Source organism: Hippoglossus stenolepis, chromosome 11 (genome assembly GCF_022539355.2).
Source record: "Hippoglossus stenolepis isolate QCI-W04-F060 chromosome 11, HSTE1.2, whole genome shotgun sequence".
Classification (NCBI taxonomy): Eukaryota; Metazoa; Chordata; class Actinopteri; order Pleuronectiformes; family Pleuronectidae; genus Hippoglossus; species Hippoglossus stenolepis.
This window is the reverse complement of record NC_061493.1, coordinates 1,474,915-1,493,532: the sequence shown is the minus strand read 5'-3', so window position 1 is coordinate 1,493,532 and position 18,618 is coordinate 1,474,915. Positions and strand designations below refer to the sequence as shown.

Genomic DNA, 18,618 nt, shown 5'->3' with positions numbered 1-18,618 from the left:
CTAATTTGGGCAACTTTATCGTATCAAGACTATCTCTCCTCTCTGTTACATATTCCATATGTATGGGGAATGATACCCCTGCTGTCAAGGTGCGTTAATATTTCTTTAAGACACACCGGCCAAGTCCAAGGGTTTATCTGTAAAACATCGGTGTTGTTGTGGAAGCAGTTGATTGTTTGATCTCCACCTGAGTCAGGGTGCAGCAAGCCTAGCTGGGTCGTCTGTCCTGACACCAGCGTATTGCACGTAGCGTAGCTTGCTGACAAAATCAGACATTGTCTACCAACAATGAGGTTAGTCAACCCTCTTTTTAGCCAGATCCCAGGTGGACAGAGAGAAATAAATAAGTATGAGCTTGTAAAAAAGAGCCAGAACTTGTTGTGGTAGGCTAGTATCGGCATATAGCTGCATTACAACATGGCCCTGCCCGCACCACTTATGGCAAGTCACCAAGGACATTCTTGTGTGAGTTGTAGATAGTATATGAGAAACAATACTTCAGTACCAAGTCAATGCTAAAATTCTAAACACAGTACTTTTACAATATCTTTATACTGTGCTGTATTACCTTGCTACATGTCCTCTTTCCCCCGCTGACCTGTGCTCACTTTACACATTCACAATAAACACCAACACTAATCAAAGGTTATTAGGAACACTACTTGAAGTTCACTTTGTGTTTGTCTGATTCGCTCTAGAGTTTATGATACATGTATTTAAACACAATGAAAAAAGACCGACATTTTGCGCGCACACAGTTCACCTGCCACACGCAACACGAGACGTGACTCTCACAGCTATATGACATCAGAATGTGACCGAAACGATCTGGATTCATGATCCGACATCATCGATTATATCTAAATAAATGTGATCGTCAGTTTGTGTGAAGAGTGACAAAGACGAGCAGACACACACTTTTGCAGAGATGAGTGCCTGCCCCCGCTGCTAACAAAATCCTAGAGGAAATACTGATAACATTAGCATTCTTAATTCATATTTAATGATTTATTGGTCTGTCACTACTACTGTAGTAACCTACTGCTTGCAGCCTTGCACTCGCAAATATAGGTTGAGTGTGTGTGTGTGTGTGTGTGTGTGTGTGTGCGTGCGTGTAAGTACATTGTGTGTGCAGCTTCTGCTGTCATTGAGCTGTACCTGATAACTGAAATCTCATAATTTCTGTACATGCCACTGCTCTGTTTTGTAGTGTTAATAGTCTTTTCTTTTTATGTATTACTCAAAGGCTACATAGCTACTGTTGTTTTTTGTACGTTCAAATATTTTAAAGAAAGGAGTGTATGTTGAAGTACATGGGATTTATTGTATTCTTTTCGTTTTTTATTGGTATTGAATATGTTATTGAAAAGCTTGTAATTTCCTGGTTTCTGTATTGATTACTAAATTTTTGGTATTGTGACATCTCTAGTAGAGAACCACTTTAAGTGGCCGGCAGGTTTACCCTGGAAGACTGTCTAGCTCAATTGATAGAGCAGCTTTCTTTCTACCTAAGCAACTAGGTTCAAGTCAGTGTTAAGGCTTTGCAAAGATCCATTACAGACAGCCTTTCATTTATAGGCCGATCAGACAGGGCAGTGGGAAGAGGCTTTAAGTTGGGGTTGCTGTTGTGGGAAAGGCCATTATTGCTTTGTTGAGTATGGGGTTAAGAATAGGCTACAGGAAGTTTCATACCTTCATAAACATAATTTTTATTTAACCAGTTTCAGTAAAAACATTTTTGTGATAATGTTACATTCTAAGACAACAGGCGACTATAATAAGTAGAGACCAGGAACTGTTGTGTAACCATCATGTTTCCGCTCTGTCAGACTGGCTGTTATGATGAGATTAATAAATGATAATTAAAGATGTAAAGATGTTATTGATGATAGCCGCACCAGTTTATATAATAATAATATAACAATAATGATGATTGATGATGATGATTGTTATGGAATTTTCGGAGACACCGTCTCCTCTCCTCTCTCTGGGGCATAGTGCAGCTGGCTGCGAAGGTCAAAGGCTTCACTCCCTAGAGACCCTAGAGACTGTGTAAGCAGCCAATACTGTCTCTGGGACTAGAAAATACATTTGATTGTTTAAGAGCTGGCAAACCCATAGACTGATGATCTGTAGGGGTTTGAAGTGTGACTACAGGAAATAAGACTTCAGAATATGAGAGGACATCATGCACAGTTGTTGTATTGATGAATTTTGATTTTCTCCTTTGCCAAGTTTTCAATAAATATTTCAGCATAAGACATCAAAGGGCTCCTGAACCCTTTCTTCACTGAAGAGTTGACCATTGACCAGCAGATTTTCCACAACAACGATGATGACGATGATGGTGATGATATATAATAAGGAGGGAATGGAGGAAAATCACAACGTTTCTGACGTAAAGTAAAATAAATGAATGAATGTGTGAGACAGAGAGAAGGAGAGAAAAAAGTGCTCAGTGGATGATGGGAGTTCCCCCAGCATTCTAGGCCTATAGCAGCATAACTAAGGGATGGTTCAGGACTCCGCTTCATCAAAAGGAACATTTTAAGTCTACAGTAAATGTAGAGATGGTGTCTACCTCCCGAACTGAAAATGGGAGCTGGTTCCACGGGAGAGGAGCCTGGTAGCTGAAGGCTCTACCTCCCTTTCTACTCTTACTGACTCTAGGAACCACAAGAGAGCCTGTATTTTGGGAGCGAAGTGATCTATTGGGACAATACGGCGTTATGAGCTCTTTGATATATGATCGGGCTTGATTGTGAAGGGGATTGAACGTGAGGAGCAGGGTATTGGATAACATTCTGAATTTAACAGGACACGACTAATATGATCTCAACAAATCAACTGTTCCTCCTTCTGCTGCCACTATAATTGACCTCTTCTGTTGTCATACTCTCTTGGTCAAACTGTCTGTTCTGCTCCCTGACATCAAGTCAACTGCCTGATAAAACTCCTGTCGTCATTAAACAATGGGGTGCTGTGCATGAAGGATATGAATCAACATATGCTAGACTGGCGTAGGGTCACTCAACACATAAATGCTCTGGAGATGAAAGCTGTTGCCTTTGCACTTCACAATTCCTGCAAAGGTTGAGGACTCACCAAGTCATCATCAGGAACAACAGCACAGTAATGACAGCCTACATTAACAGGCAAGGGGCCCTACGCTCCCTGGCCTGTCCAAGCTGGCTTCAAAACTGTGGCTCACTCCCCCCCTTCTGCTCGCCCAGAGCGGTACATGTGCCTAGGATGTATGACAAAGCAGCCAACATCAAGTCAAGAGGGGTTCCAAATGCAGGAGAGGTTGTCAGGTTGTCAAGGAGATGCAGGGTTGCTTCACTAAGGTATAAGTCAACTTTGTTTCCCTCTAATGTCAACACAACCCTTCTTCTCCCTGAGGGACAAGGGGACCCTATAGCTCACAGGCCGGATTTAGCAGGTGCCATATGTATGGGAATGCCCTCCTGCAGTGGCCACAGTTTCGATTTGGACCTGGTCCTTTGCTGAACGCCATATCCACCTCTCGGATGAGATGCTCTGACACTCCTTTGACACCAGGGTCTTATGTGTTCCCTCCTTTTTTACCTGCCACTGGGGGTGGGCATTTTACCACCTGGTGTGGGGAAACACTAGGTGGATGCTTACTTTGATTCTGCCCAGTATATCATGTGTATCTTTTTTCAGTTCCAGTTGGAGGCTGATCAATATGAAAAGAAAAGCAGTTACTTTGTGAGAGATGGTGGCAGCAATCGAACCAGTTTGTGTTGGCAAATATAAACTTAATGAGGCTGACAGCGCCTTGATTCCCCGGTTCCATAGGGGTGCACAGGGGAGTACAATATGCACAGTGGGCAGGGAGCTGGTTCAGGTTTTTCTTGGACCTGTTCTTAGTTATGCTGCTATAGGTCTAGAATGTTGGGGGACACATGGCAAATGGAGCTTCTCTTTCCTCTTCACCCTCTTTATCACATGAATGTCTCATCAATACATGTTGCTGACTTGACTTCTTCACCACAGTCTATGTGCTTTATCGTTTGCAGATCCAGGGCCGCAGCTGTGGTCACATTGTGGATCATGATGGCGGATCGCGAATCAGAGATTGCGATGGCAGATCGTGGATCGTGATCATGTTGTCAGATCGTGGATAGTGGTGGTGTATCATGATGGTGGCATCTGATTGTGGTGGTGGATCCTGATCGTGGTGGCAGCTGAGCATGGACTATGATTACAACAAGACTGCTTGACATACAATAACTCAATTCATTTGTCATTGCTGCTCCCTTCATCTCTATCAGACATTTTCTTATGTACAAATACTGTAAACGTTGACACACTTTTCCATTATGTTACAAACTGTTTCCTCAATTTTGTAAATACCGTTATTCTGTTGATGTTCTCAGTTACATGTGGCATCTATTGCACTTCTGTCCGTCCTGGGAGAGGGATCCCTCACATGTGCCTCTCTCTGAGGTTCCTACGTTTTTACCCATTAATGGGGAATTGAGGGTTAAGGAAAGAGGATGTCGCACCTTGTTAAGCCCTATGAGACAAATTGTGATTTGTGAACATGTGAATATGTGCTAACTGGATTGGTCAAGTGTAGTTCTTTTCCTCAGCCCAGTTTTCATGCCTACGGTTCTGTCTGTGCTCCTCCTGTCCCGGTCAGTTAAACTGTGGTGTTACAGCCCCCTCTTGTGTCCAACCCTTTCCTGTGTAGTTTTTGTTCATGTGCATCAAGGTGTGCCCTTCCTGGTCCATGGTTGGCTCCAGCTGGGAAGTCGTAGCCTTCCCCTTACTTTCGCCAGCTGCTGTTTCCTGTTCCTGGAGCCTGCTCCCTGATTGGTCAGCCAATGCTGCTACACCAATGACGCATACACCCTGAGACGCCAGGAACCTGAAGAATATAAAAGCCTCGACAACCTACAAGTCATGGCAACTGCACTTGGCTCGCCAGACAAGCCACTCGTGTCTTACAAAGTTATCTTGTTAGTCTGCCTCACCTTTTTACTTTTGTAATCCTACTCCAAAATTTTGCAAAATAAATAACTTGTTTTTAATCAATTACATCTGGTTTTATATTCCCCTTCCCCACACGAGCTAAGGGTTGTAACATGTGGTCACTCTCCTCTTTTAAAGGAGACAAGACTCATGACGTTTCAGTAAAGTAAGAATGTAATGCCCAGTAGTTAAAAGGTTAACCAAAAACTACTTGTAAATTCATACACTAGATCAGATACGTTTTTTGGTGACAGAGCAGAAATAGATATAATTTGAAGAATTTGAATGAGGTAAATTGATGATACAAATTATTTAATAATGTCTGCATTAATACATAAGCCAAACAAAGACGAGAACAAACCTATGGCTCAACACTATTTGTTGACATTTTAGTCAGCTGCCAAAAGTCTTTTGTTTGATACAGTATGACTAATGATTGACTCACAGGAATCTGGATTCTATATCAGATAGCTATCTGTACCTGAAGGTCCTCACATCTGCACATGGATGCAGAGGTCAACAGTCAAGACCTCTGCATCCCAGAGAGTGCAGATGCTGATAAAACTCAAACTTATCACCATAGATGCTGGTCCTGAAGAACCTGTTCATGTTCCTTCTGACATAATAGAAACAAACAAACATCTGCAGCTCACTTTTGGACATTCTAAGGAGCACATCCTAAACATCCATAACAACAAACTGCTTTGAAGATCCCTGTGTGTGTTGTATCCCTTTCTTCTGAAAAGAAGAATATTAGGGGGCCCTCTTGAAATTAAAAAAGCAATGGTGCATAACCTTCCTTTGTCAGCCAGCACTGTTGTGAACTCATGCAGGACTAAGCAATAGTGCAGGATGCCAAGCTCTGCTGCATCCAGGGAGGCCACTCAGTCTGGCCTGTGGGCTGCTTTCACATTGGGTTTATCAACAGCATGATGATAATGAGAATTAAAGCAGTAAGTGATTACAGCAAGCCAGCTCTCAGCCTTTCAACATGCTGTCAGAGGCCTGGGACAGTCAGATGAGTGGTTCTGGGCAAACTGGCAGAAAAGAACAAGGACTATATCCAGGTAGGACCTCCGATTCATAAGGAATACATACATACCATGCAAACTGATGCTTTACAGTAATGATCATAAAATAATAACTTAAATTTTAATACCAACTTTCAAGGGACCCAAGGACACTTTACACATTTGAGGGAGAAGGACATTACTTTTACATTCACACACAGATTGATACAGTGCATCTATGTGCAGCACTTTCTCTGTGAGAAGGGGCAATTTGGGCTCAGTGTCTTGCCTAAGGACGCTTTGACATGCGGTATGGTTGAAACACCAACCTTCTGGTTAGAGGACGACCGCTCTCAACCCTGAGCCAGCCACAGAAAGAAAAAAAGAAAAATAATTCTTCAGTTTCAGGTATTTAACTTCTGAGAGGTGAAATGTCTTCAAGAAACACATGTGATGTGTACAAGTCCCATAGGTCATGCAAATGTGTATCAATAGCCTGTTGTAACACATACATGGCTAAAACAACCAACACTGGTAAAATACATGACATTTGGAACTGCATTTTAAACATCTACTGTAATTTTCATAAAAAATACAAGATGTTAATTTATTTGGATTTAGCCTTATTTCCACCGAGAGGAAGGACTCAATCAAATTGCGTAACGAGTGAGCTGAGAAAAAGTGAAAAAAAATAGTGGTTGATTTTTGGGATAGAGCCTTTCTTATTTCCCTCTGACTAGCGTTAATGTTCAGTCTGCACCATTTAGCACTATAGGCTTATACTGGGAAAAGATGAAATTAATAAGAAGACTGCAAATGTTTTTCTCTTCCCATTTTCACTGACCGATCTCTATTTTCCCCTATTTCATTAAAATACGTGTTAAAGGCTAAATTTGACAAACATGGGGAAGCCTTTGCAGTAAGATGGTCTCTTAAATGTATCAGAGCATGAAATATAATCTACTGTTCATCAATTAGCTTTTTCATTTCCCACGTATATCAATTGGAGCCACAGTTTGTGTGTTTGTAAAGTAGGCCGCAAACTGAGGTTCCCCACTGACCTCAGCTTTGTCTCAGACCACCTCACATCTGGGCACCAAGACAATGTAGGAGACTCCAGAGACACAGAGCCTGTTTTCCATTTTCAGGGTACACATTAATCACAGGCATATATGGAAATAAAAGAATTATGAATAAAATTAAATTGTATTTGTCTAGCCCATATTCACAACAAATTTGCCTCATAGGTTCTATTATATAATCCTTCAACTGATCTAACATTTTTGATATCCAAAAACGAATGGTTTTGATGATAATATGGTAATCTTTGTTTTTCATCAAATGAGTATTGCCAATTTAAAAAACACAGGGTTTTTTTGCTCTGCTTTTGTGATCCCAAAGATCCTGGTCGTGGGTGGCAGCTGATAATGGACTATAATTATATGCCTACTCACATATTCTACCATTACTGACAATAACTCCTCAATTCATTTGTCATTGCTGCTCCATTCATCTCTATCAGACATTTTCTTATGTATAAATACGTAAAAAAAAACATTGAAACACTTCTCCATTATGTTAAAAACTACTTCTTCTAATCATTGTTTTAAATACTGTTATGTTGTTCATGTGTTCAGTTACACACCGCATCTATTGCACTTCTGTCCGTCCTGGGAGAGGGATCCCTCACATGTGGCTCTCTCTGAAGTTTCTACACCCTTTGTGTGAATGCTTGTGTGAATGCGATATTGACTCCTTCTTTCGATGCAGTAAAATGTTTTGCATCGCGTGCAATTTGCGCTTTTACCATAAAAAACGTCGTAGTAACACTGCACTCACTCTAAAAATCAAAGCGAGCATATATAAATACTGTAGCCAAATATTTTCATAAAACAAGAGTGAATCGCTCTAGTTTCAGTAGGAAGTTAAAGTAACGATCATGATCATGATGCCAGGCCTTTGTCTCAAGAGTGATTTCTTGTGCTGGCTCTCGCGTTAATGTTGATTCACCTGCATTCCTAAATATTTTCAAAGCTGTTGATTGGCTTAACGTCCAGGTAGACGGATTAAAGAGCCTGCCACGGGCTGGTACTAGTTGACAGAAGAAAAGTGTACAGGAAACATGACAGGAAACATTCACTTTACTGTCAGACACAGATCCAGACACATTCAGGAGCAGAGGGGGTGTTAGCAGTGTAAACTGTCTTAGTTTACACAAACGGAGACATTGATGCCGATAGACTCGACCATTTACAAACGTTTTATTTTTTACGATGAGATGTTTGATCGTGAGATTCGTGAGATGTTTCAGCGCGTTACTTTCCGGGAATCGTTTTCATCGTATATGTCTACTTTTATTTCAAATATCTGAGAGCTTCTTCTCCACTATAGAACCACGGCTTGGCGACAAAGTTAGAGAAACAAGGTTGTCATCGCTGCTGGCTTCAGAGCAAACATGTGAGCAGACACCTCTCAGACCCGAGCCGACGCGCGGAGGAGGGAGCGTCCCGCTCCGGCTTCCAGCGTCACGTCCCCGTCCGGGCTCTCCACTGTGTGGCCCGTAGTCCCGGCTTTCTTGTGAAAGACGCGAAAGGCTCAGTATTATAGCCACCACGATATGGCGTATTTCAATATAATACGGCCTTTTTAGATGTGAACATCTGAAAATACGCAGATAATAACACTTTGGTCCAGATTTCTTATTCGGCTAAATATACTGCTGCAATTCGTGTGGTGATAGAAATGCAGTGAAATGAGACACACGCACAGACACAGAAATGTTTATATATATAAATAAATATATATACAATACAATATTTCATTCTTTCTTTCCGACACATGCCGGTGTATACTGCTGGATATAATCAGTACTTTGGCCGACATCTCACCACAACAACACCACAATCTAATTCAGAAGGATCAGTGCTCATAAACAGCTATTTAGCTTAAATATCTTACAGCAAACTTTTAGAGCTATATATTTCATCCTTTATTCAACTTTATTTTGACAAAGAATCTAAGGTCAATTGGCTTGATAATCTAAAGTCACACTGTTAAATCTAGGCAGCCATAACAAGCCTATAAGGCAGTGTTCAAAAACCTAACCCAAAACGTGGGATAAGAGACTTTTATCACCCTCCAGTGTAAACAGCAAAGCAAATGCCATTGTACATTTGCTTGAAACAATAGCCTAATGTTTCAAGAAAAAAAATGAAATTCTTATCCTATAAACGACTGAAGGAGCTCTGTTTAGCCCTGCTGTGTATATAGCACTACATCTGCTCGTTCTGGGAAAACAGGCTATAACTAAACAAGATGGCAAAGACTGTATTCAAAGTGTTGCCTGTAAACTAAATGTGAATTCTACATGTCAGGTGCTTAAGAGGCCAAGTCCATATTATCATCAATCAATCACATTTTATTTGTATAGCCCATATTCACAAATCACAATTTGTCTCACAGGGCTTTAACAAGGTGTGACATCCTCTGCCCTTAACCCTCAACAAGAGTAAGGAAAAACTACTAAAAAACCCTTTTAACAGGGTAAAAAGAAGGTAGAAACCTCAGAGAGAGCCACATGTGAGGGATCCCTCTCCCAGGACGGACAGAAGTGCAATAGATGTCAAGTGTAAAGGAGAATTTTAGCAAGATAAAGGTTTTAGCAGCATTGATAAGAATAAACATTTTGAAGCATAACTGAAGGTCAATGAATTGATGGATTATTGTCAGTAACGGTCAAGGATCCGAGGAGAAATACTATATATCAAGCAGTCCTGCTGCAATCATAGTCTACGGTCAGCAGCCACCATGATCATGATCCACCATCAAGATCGGATGCCACTATATATTAGCTGTTCATATTATTTATTTCCTGCCCACAGTGTAGCCCAAACACTACAACCCTCAGTATTTGAGACCATGGATGTAATGAATTGTTGACAAATCTTATAATAACACAATGTTAATGCGATGGTCCATGTACCCCTGCTACCACCTTAAAACTAGGCGTTGTATTACGTCTAGTAACAAGACGTTTCCGGTTTACCCTGAATGCATCATATGCTGCGCCTCCAGGGAATTCCGGAAACCTCACATGACACCAGCTCTTCCGCTCTATTGGTCGAAGGCACGTGCCTGCGAGACCCGTAGTACAACGTCACCACAGCGTCTCACAGCCAATCGAACACGAGAACCAAAATCCTCAGTCAAAGTATTTAAACCGCGTCCTTATAAAAGCACTTCGGTGCTGCTGTAGCATCACTAATTTTGTGCTAGGAGCCGCAAAAAATAATTAGGTTACATTTTAGTTTTTTCTTCAACTTGGCTTAGTCTAGAGTTTTTAAATCTAAAATCTGAGCAGCAGGTCCAGCGACGAGGAGCAGCATTTCACCACAAGCTGAAACATGTTTTTTCTTTGTCAAAGATCATAAGAGGCGCCTTTTCACGGCTAAATAATAATAAAAAAAAACATTTGTGCCGAGAAGGATTTAGAAGAGGATTTCAATCTGATTGGGACAGATATATATTGTAATTAATTGATAAAAACGGGAACAGGACACATCAACAAAATTGGAATTGCTAGTTTGAAGAAGGACGCACAGAAAGAGGTTCTGGCTGCGATCAGGCTTCATTATTATGGAAGAGAATGCTCGCCGAGACCCAGAGCGCCCAGAGGACTCCAGTCAAGACGAGGAGTCCAACCGGGCCATCCTGCCCCTCATTCATCAACCTGGCAACCAGCAGTCCCACTCGATCACCAATTTTTATATTGACAACATCTTAAGACCGGACTTTGGCCGAAAGAGGAAGGACGGGACTTTGGTTCAAGAGGAACACAGTCTGGCAGTAGTTATACGAAGAGAGGAGCTAACTGGGAGAAAGGCTTGCAAAACAATTAATCGACAACAAGGAGAACCAAGAGGCGAGGAGGACATTGGAGCAGAGCCTCTGGACCCTGAGGACAGGAGACCTGATTTGATAGATGGTGATGCAGAGGGCAGCGGGGACTGCTGCGGCAGCCCCCAGGCCAGCTCGGCCCCTGACGCTAACCCGATACTGTGGCCAGCCTGGGTTTATTGTACCCGCTACTCAGACCGTCCATCATCAGGTTGGTGAAAAATAAAACTATACAAATATACTCCTCGTTCACCTTTTCATAATTCAACGAAATAATGTTATTCAATAAAATGCATCAAAGCTCAATTACGATAGTTTATTTCCGAGTCACTAAAAACGCTGAATTGCAGTAATCATCCAGCCTCTTATTTGTGGGTGGAATTAACCCGTTTTCAAGTTTAAAGTTATGCAGGCAAATTCCTCCGAAAAAATATATAGCCTCACATTTTATTCTTTCAGTGTTCGTTCCTCAATTCTGTTCAATAGACTAACTATTTAGCCTATTGCACTGTCATAACTAATATTATCTTGATTATTTCATAGGCTACTTGCAGTAGGAAATTATATTAACTTTGTTAGAATATACTCCAACCATTTTTACGCAAATATATCTACTTTAAATTCGAATTACAAACAGTTTCTTTTTGTTTTGGATGAATTTCGATCTGGATAGTAGTTGGAAAATATGGATAAAGCCGATGGGATTTAACAGTGCCATCGAAAGGTGTTCAAATTAAAGATGAAATAAAAAGGTATATTAGGTGAAAGTAAAATCAAAATGTGGAAAAGTGAAGTAAAACCAAGTTTGACGCCATTGTTCCTCTGTCTTCTTTGTTAATATTACATTAGCATATTTTTTTTGACAATGGGGGTGGGGTGTGTGTGTGTGCGTGTGTGTGTCGGGGCAATCTAAAAAGTGAGGGTCCTGTACCAGAAGAGATTGACTCAATGTGAAATGCTGAACAACGCGGCTTTAAAGCCCTTTATTCCGGCAAACGAAAAAATGAAAAATAAATAAATAAATAGATAAATAAGCAAGTCATTTGGACATCCTCTCCACGATGAGGTCTAAAACGTTTTCAAACATTTTGCAATTCCGACTAGCAGTTTCCTGCATGTTGCGCGCCTTCTGTTTTAAACTGTGTTGCTCTATTTCAATAAAAAATTTGCTCGTGGTAAAGTTGCATGCATAGTAGACTTTGACTTTTCCTTTGTCATGATCAAAACTTTATTAACAGCGGAGGATTTTGCTCTATGTGGAAAGGTTTTTGCTAAAGTAGAATCAAGTTAGAAATTTCGAAATTTTGTTTTTAATTGTTGTAAAGAGATACAAAAAAAGTTTCTATTGAGTTCTGAGTCTTGAGTGTCGAGCTTATGGAAATGAGCAAAAGGGCCTACAGGCTGCAGTTCTCTCTTAAAGAGGTCACAGGTGTTAGGATAGCCTCGCTGTTTATTGTAAAAAATAATGAAAGCCTTTTACTTTAGTGTACACGTAAAACATTGTTGGATGAAACATTTGATTATGGCCTGTTATATTCGTTTGCCCTTTATTACAGAGCAAAGCTTGGACTAATTTGTCCATCCGTTCTTTTATCTGCCTTTTAACTTCATGAGAGAAATGCCTCAATGGTAGATGCTAGTTCAATGCAAGAGCTCCTATGGTAACGGGGAGGGAAAGAGGCGCCTAACTTCCCCTCCATATTCTAACCAACCCCTATCTGCACCCTCATCCTCTGTCCGTTCTCACTCAAGTGTACTGCGGTTGGCCTAGAGCTGGATGTAGTGGAAACACACACACACACACACACACACACACACACACACACACACACACACACACACACACACACACACACACACACACACACACACACACACACACACAGACAGACAGACAGACAGACAGACATATAGTACATATATATATATATATATATATAAACTTAACACACCCGTTTTCAATAATGAAAAAACAAAAAAGTACCCATTCTCTTAACTTGCCTGTGATTTAACTATTGACTCTAACTGCTGGGTGTCATTTTTGTCTTCACCCCCACCCTTACCCAAGGTCCCCGATCCCGCAAACCAAAGAAGACGCCGACCCCGAGTAAAGAAGACAAGAGGCCCCGCACGGCCTTCACGGCGGAGCAGCTTCATCGGTTGAAAACTGAGTTTCAGAACAATCGGTATCTGACGGAGCAGCGGAGGCAGAGCCTAGCCCAGGCCCTTGGTCTCAACGAGTCCCAAATCAAAATATGGTTTCAGAACAAGCGGGCCAAAATCAAGAAAGCCACCGGGAATAAAAACTCTCTGGCGCTGCATCTCATGGCACAGGGACTGTACAACCACTCCGCGTCCCAGGACGATAAGTCGGACAGTGACTAGGGGAAAACAAGTGTGTGTGTGTGTGTGTGTGTGTGTGTGTGTGTGTGTGTGTGTGTGTGTGTGTGTGTGTGTGTGTGTGTGTGAGAGGGGGTTCTGAAACAAGCAATCTTCCACTTCAGTACCAGCATTCATATTTAAAACCCGACCAGAGACTATTTTAGTTTGTCTTGTGTGTGTGTGTGTGTGTGTGTGTGTGTGTGTGTGTGTGTGTGTGTGTGTGTGTGTGTGTGTGTGTGTGTGTGTGTGTGTGTGTGTGTCAATCTAAGTCAAGTGTGGTACTGTGTTCATGTCACAGTCAGACTTCGGAGAGGATGTGCACCCGTACCAACATAGCCTACAGACCAAACCGTGTGTACCCGAGACATATTGTCAAAAACAACAACGGACGCTGGTGAACGGTTAACCTACTGTTTCCCAGGCATCGTCTGACGTTGACCTAAGCAGAGATTTGGGGTCTGAAAATGACATTTGTTGTTTGGCAAACAATGGCCAAAGAACATTTATTGATTTATTGCTGTTTGTTAGTTCTGATTTACCAGTTGCGTCTCTGGTCTCAGAAAGATGTGTGTGTGTATGTGTGTTTTTAAATTAGCCTAAGATGAAATTGGCCTATGCATTTAGATACAAATGAATATTTTATTACAGTCCCGCCATCATCACCTTGCAACATTGTTGCAAACACAATAAACTATATGTTCCTGTGAGGGTTCCGGTGAAACGTGGGACATGCAGCTTTGTCGGGTCCAAATATCTGGACACATGTCAAGGTTCCGCTGTGTGAGGACGTAATGAGAAGAACATGCTAGTCCAGTGACTTTCCTGTGAGAGATGAGCCCTTTCTGTCCTTTCCTTCTGGCTGCTGACTGTTGTGTCTGCTCTGTGGTGAATGTTCACCTGCTGACATTTCCTTCTCATCGTCGCCCTCTTAAGGGCGCGCAATAAGCCACAGATCTGTTCGGTCAACTGTTTAATAACGTTGGTCTTTAACGAACCCACACGCAACACAATGGCACAGTTCAGAACTGATTTGAATTTCTGACCCATTTTATACGGAGACAAAAGAAAGTAAGGTAGCTATTTTTATCAAGATGAAATGAAAAACCCATGTTATTGTCCTTTTTAAAAGTGATCCATTTAAATTACCAACACATTCGAAACTTTGCAAAATTGAAATTGAAAGCAAAACACATTCAATTAATTCCCGTAGTGCCCCAAATCCAGGCCCTCGTGCTGAACATCTATAGACGTGTGAGGACGGGGCTCTGGAGTTTAACCCACATACGTTGTTTTTTCTGCAATAACATTTATATTTGAAAGCAACATCTTCACTGGATCGGATTCACACAGATCCAAACCAAATCGTGGTCTTAAGATGCTGGGAATGCTTTTTATTTTCATGACTGTTTATAGCAAGTGCTTTTGTCTTGCATTCAGTTCCCAACCTGGACACCTCTGCCTTAAAAGGGATGGAAATACAAGCTAACACATTGACAGTATTGTCGAGAGAGCAGCTGGCTTTTCTATATCGCAAATGGGATTTTGATATCAGGATTTTTAAAGATTAAATAATGAGTACATTACCCCCCCAGCTGACATTGTCTTTTACTACGTGTAAATAATTGACATCATTATGGTGTGATGGTGAATAAACGAAAACAATGCAAATTCGACTTTTAAAAGATTGTTTTTATTGTAACCCGAAACTAACATCAGAACAATATTCTACACTCGAGAAAAATTCCACATTTAATATTTTGCTGTGATGGTGATGGTGATGTGATAATGATTTTGATTGTTGATTTGATAACATGCCGATAATGATTAGCATAACAATGAGATCGCAGAGGACGGCAGACACAACATGGAGGACCCTTGCAGTCCGCACAGCCAAGTACATCAGTTCATCTTTTTCAACATCTTGTGCTTCTCTCACTAAGCAAGCACCTCAGATTTCACATTTGAGACATGCCTTAAGTGACAGCAGCTACTCTGCTACACCCACAGCGTCGTTCCTGTCTACACACTGACTTCCAGCATCTGGCAATGGAATCACAGGAGCGGCGATGCCCGGCAACGTTCTGACCAATAGGCAACTCAATATTTATTGATATATAATTTCACAAGTACTCTTCATCACTGTATTATTACATGGAAATTCAGTAGTCTTAACCAAATCATGACATGGGCTCTCAGTATTTACTATTATATTATTACATGAGCACTCAGTATTCATTAATATATTTTTATATATCTATATATATTTTTACACAAGTACTCTGTACTCACCACTAACTTATAGTATGAAAACTCAGTAGCCTCTACAATATTATAAGGCCACACAAGTACTCGGTGTTTATGGGCCAGCCCACACCGTCCTTTAAATTTTGCTTTCATTTTGAGGCTACACACCAGATTAGTTTTGATACTTTATCTTGACCAGTTGTGATATTGTTATATTACCTTATAGGTACTCTGTAAATATTTTTATAAAAAAAAAAAAAAAAAGTTAAAATGCAGATGAGGCCTCTGCAGCCATTCACAGGTCAGTGCTGCTGCCTGGACAAGTACCAGACAACTATCTGTCTTTTTGTTGAAGGATGTCCCTCTGAAATACTAAGATATATCTTCCTTCCTCTCTATTTACTTTACTTTTCATTTACTAGAGGCAACTACCCCACATGTTCAAATTTCCATTAAAAACAAAAATAACCACAACTATATGTTTGTTTATTTTAATGGACAGATTACTACAAGACAAATCTTTATGTTCATAGAAGTATTTTATAAGCTGCACTCTATATGTTCTTTTTCCAACAGCTTTTCTAAACATCTCAGACCTGATATTTTTTCGAGATACCAGGTTTTTACACAACAGCAGTGACATGACATATAGGCCTCATGGGGAATCATTGTAAATAAAGATGAAATATATGTTTAAAGCGTCTCATTTGAAGCTCTCTCGATGCTCTTGAAAATAGATTAGTGCCATGCTAAAGCATTAATCTATCTTCATGTTAAATAATGTGTTTTATACTGCCTGTCATTTTCTTTATTCCGATGGTGGCTAGGAGTCACAGATTTCACATAAACATAACATAAATACATCTGAGCAGCTGCGGTGAGTGGGGTCCCAAATTCACTCCAATGGGTGAAAGGTTTTAGAGCATGGTGAAGCCTTACATATTCATTTAGATTACTATTTACATGGTTTAAACATTAGAGACACAAGATTTAAAATACACTAATGTTTTTCTCTTTTTGGGCCCAACACAAGATGTGCAATTCTTGTGACAAACAAGTACTGAGTCACATTGTGCTTTATACATGTATAAAGTACTGAATTTAATAAAAACTTTAACATTAAACAGCTCCAACATTACTTCACTAGTGATGTTGCGATGATGTGTTTGTCCAAGTCACAATAGAAAAGGCAATGTAAAACACATGACTGACAAATGAGGACTGAATCATTCAAAAAGTCCTACAATAGCATCACTGCAATCAGATATTCAACCAAATATATTTTTATCCCTGGGTTCTGTTTACCGGAACATCTAAGTGAGGTGGAGAAACAGTGGAGAAAAGAAAATAGAGAGGAAGGAAGATATATCTTAGTATTTCAGAGGGACATCCTTCAACAAAAAGACAGATAGTTGTCTGGTACTTGTCCAGGCAGCAGCACTGACCTGTGAATGGCTGCAGAGGCCTCATCTGCATTTTCTTTATTAGCTGGCTTGTATGTGGAAGTTACGCTCAAAAGTCGCTGACTTGAAAAGCTGAGCAGCTCTTGACTTGGATGAGGAACGCTGGGGCTGTCATTTGAAAATTGAGGGTGGGGGGTTGGGAGGTTTAATGAAGGTCAAAATGCTTTGGGCGTCCATGCAAAAAGCCGCTACATCTCCATTTCCCATCTTACTTCTACATTTTAAATTTACTGGAAAACAGATGAAGAAAGAAGATCTGTTTGCAAATGTCCTAATAATATCAAAGCTAGATGTGTTCACAAATGTATATAGAGCTGTATTCAGACATGACCTGTGGATAAAGTCCTATTTCTTGCTCTTTTTCTAAGTTTTTCTCTTTTTGGTCTAATCTATGTGAAAATGTGTCCAGTAATGTCCTAGCTTTTCTTTCAGATTGTATATATAAGAGAATCTCCTCACCTCACGGTCTTCTTACTAGTTCTTTTAACTGAATCTTCTTTATTGACGAATTAAAATGATGGAGAATGGGGTTTGAATTGAGATGAGTTTATCTCACTTAAGTTCTTGAATGAAAATAAATGCTTGCAGTTTGGGATCTTTGTATCACTGGAAGAATGTGGCAGCAACATCCAGTAAACCTTCTTGATCCACTTGTCATAATCTATTAATTCTGGAATTGTAACACCAAAACCCATTACAAGTGTCTTGTTTGCTTGTTGAGACACATGCACATGTTGAGAGACATGTTAAATCTATTCCAGCAAAAGATCATTGTGGTCAAGGAGGAAACATTATCTTAGTTACCCAAAGTTCACCCATCTCCTTGTCATAAACTTAACCTATCCAACAGGCAAAGGCAAAGGGCAGGTGAGCTCAGAAAAGAAAAATACATATCAAAAAATATTGATGTCCCATGTGTCTCTGTCAGACAAAAGGTGGCCAAGGCAGTCCCCCTTCCCCCCACTGAGTAATTTAGCCATAGTTCTCTAAACTCTTCCCAGTCAAACCTGGAATATGGAATGAAAGGGACAGGGGCTTTATGGCGGAAATATAATTACGGTGGCTGAAAGCTGATGAAGGTGAAGAATGGGGGATGACATCAGACCAATTTCACACCCAAGCCTTGGATGGCCAGGCCAAGCCTGGGCCTCGCTGTGCTACACTGATCAAAGCCTGCTGCTGCCACCCCAAAAGCCAAAAAAAGGGGGACTTAACTATGCTAATCTCCAGGACAAATATATTTTAATCTTGTTAAAATACAAGTTAATGCCACAGCTCAGTGACCAACTTCGTGCTATGAGAGTATAGAGGATACAATAATATAAAATTAGACTTTATTTCAAAGGCTATTCTTATCGAAAGTAAAATTTACATCTCATAAAAACAGTAAAATAATCAAGCAGTTTAACCTCTGTCTTAATGCTCCCCAGACACTGAGCACAGTAGGTCCATATGCCCTGAAGCAGGGATTTTTATTTTTCCAACACCCTACATTTTTGAACTCATACATATCATATACATGCATATAACCTCTCAAATGTGATAGCTGGAATTGTTACTCTTTGGGGAAGCATCTGGTGTCAGATGGGAGCGATGATGATTAACTGGCCAATAGTCAGGCT

At 40.6% G+C, this 18,618-nt stretch overlaps 1 protein-coding gene across 1 annotated transcript; it reads left to right on the top strand.

Annotated features, from left to right (window-relative positions):
• The first annotated feature begins 10,646 nt into the window (after positions 1–10,646).
• LOC118117740 (homeobox protein engrailed-2b) lies at positions 10,647–13,478 on the top strand. The gene is made up of 2 exons (XM_035170248.2): positions 10,647–11,118; positions 12,976–13,478. Exons 1-2 carry the CDS (start codon positions 10,647–10,649, stop codon positions 13,290–13,292), a joined length of 789 nt encoding a protein of 262 aa, XP_035026139.1. The 3' UTR covers positions 13,293–13,478.
• Positions 13,479–18,618: the final 5,140 nt, after the last annotated feature.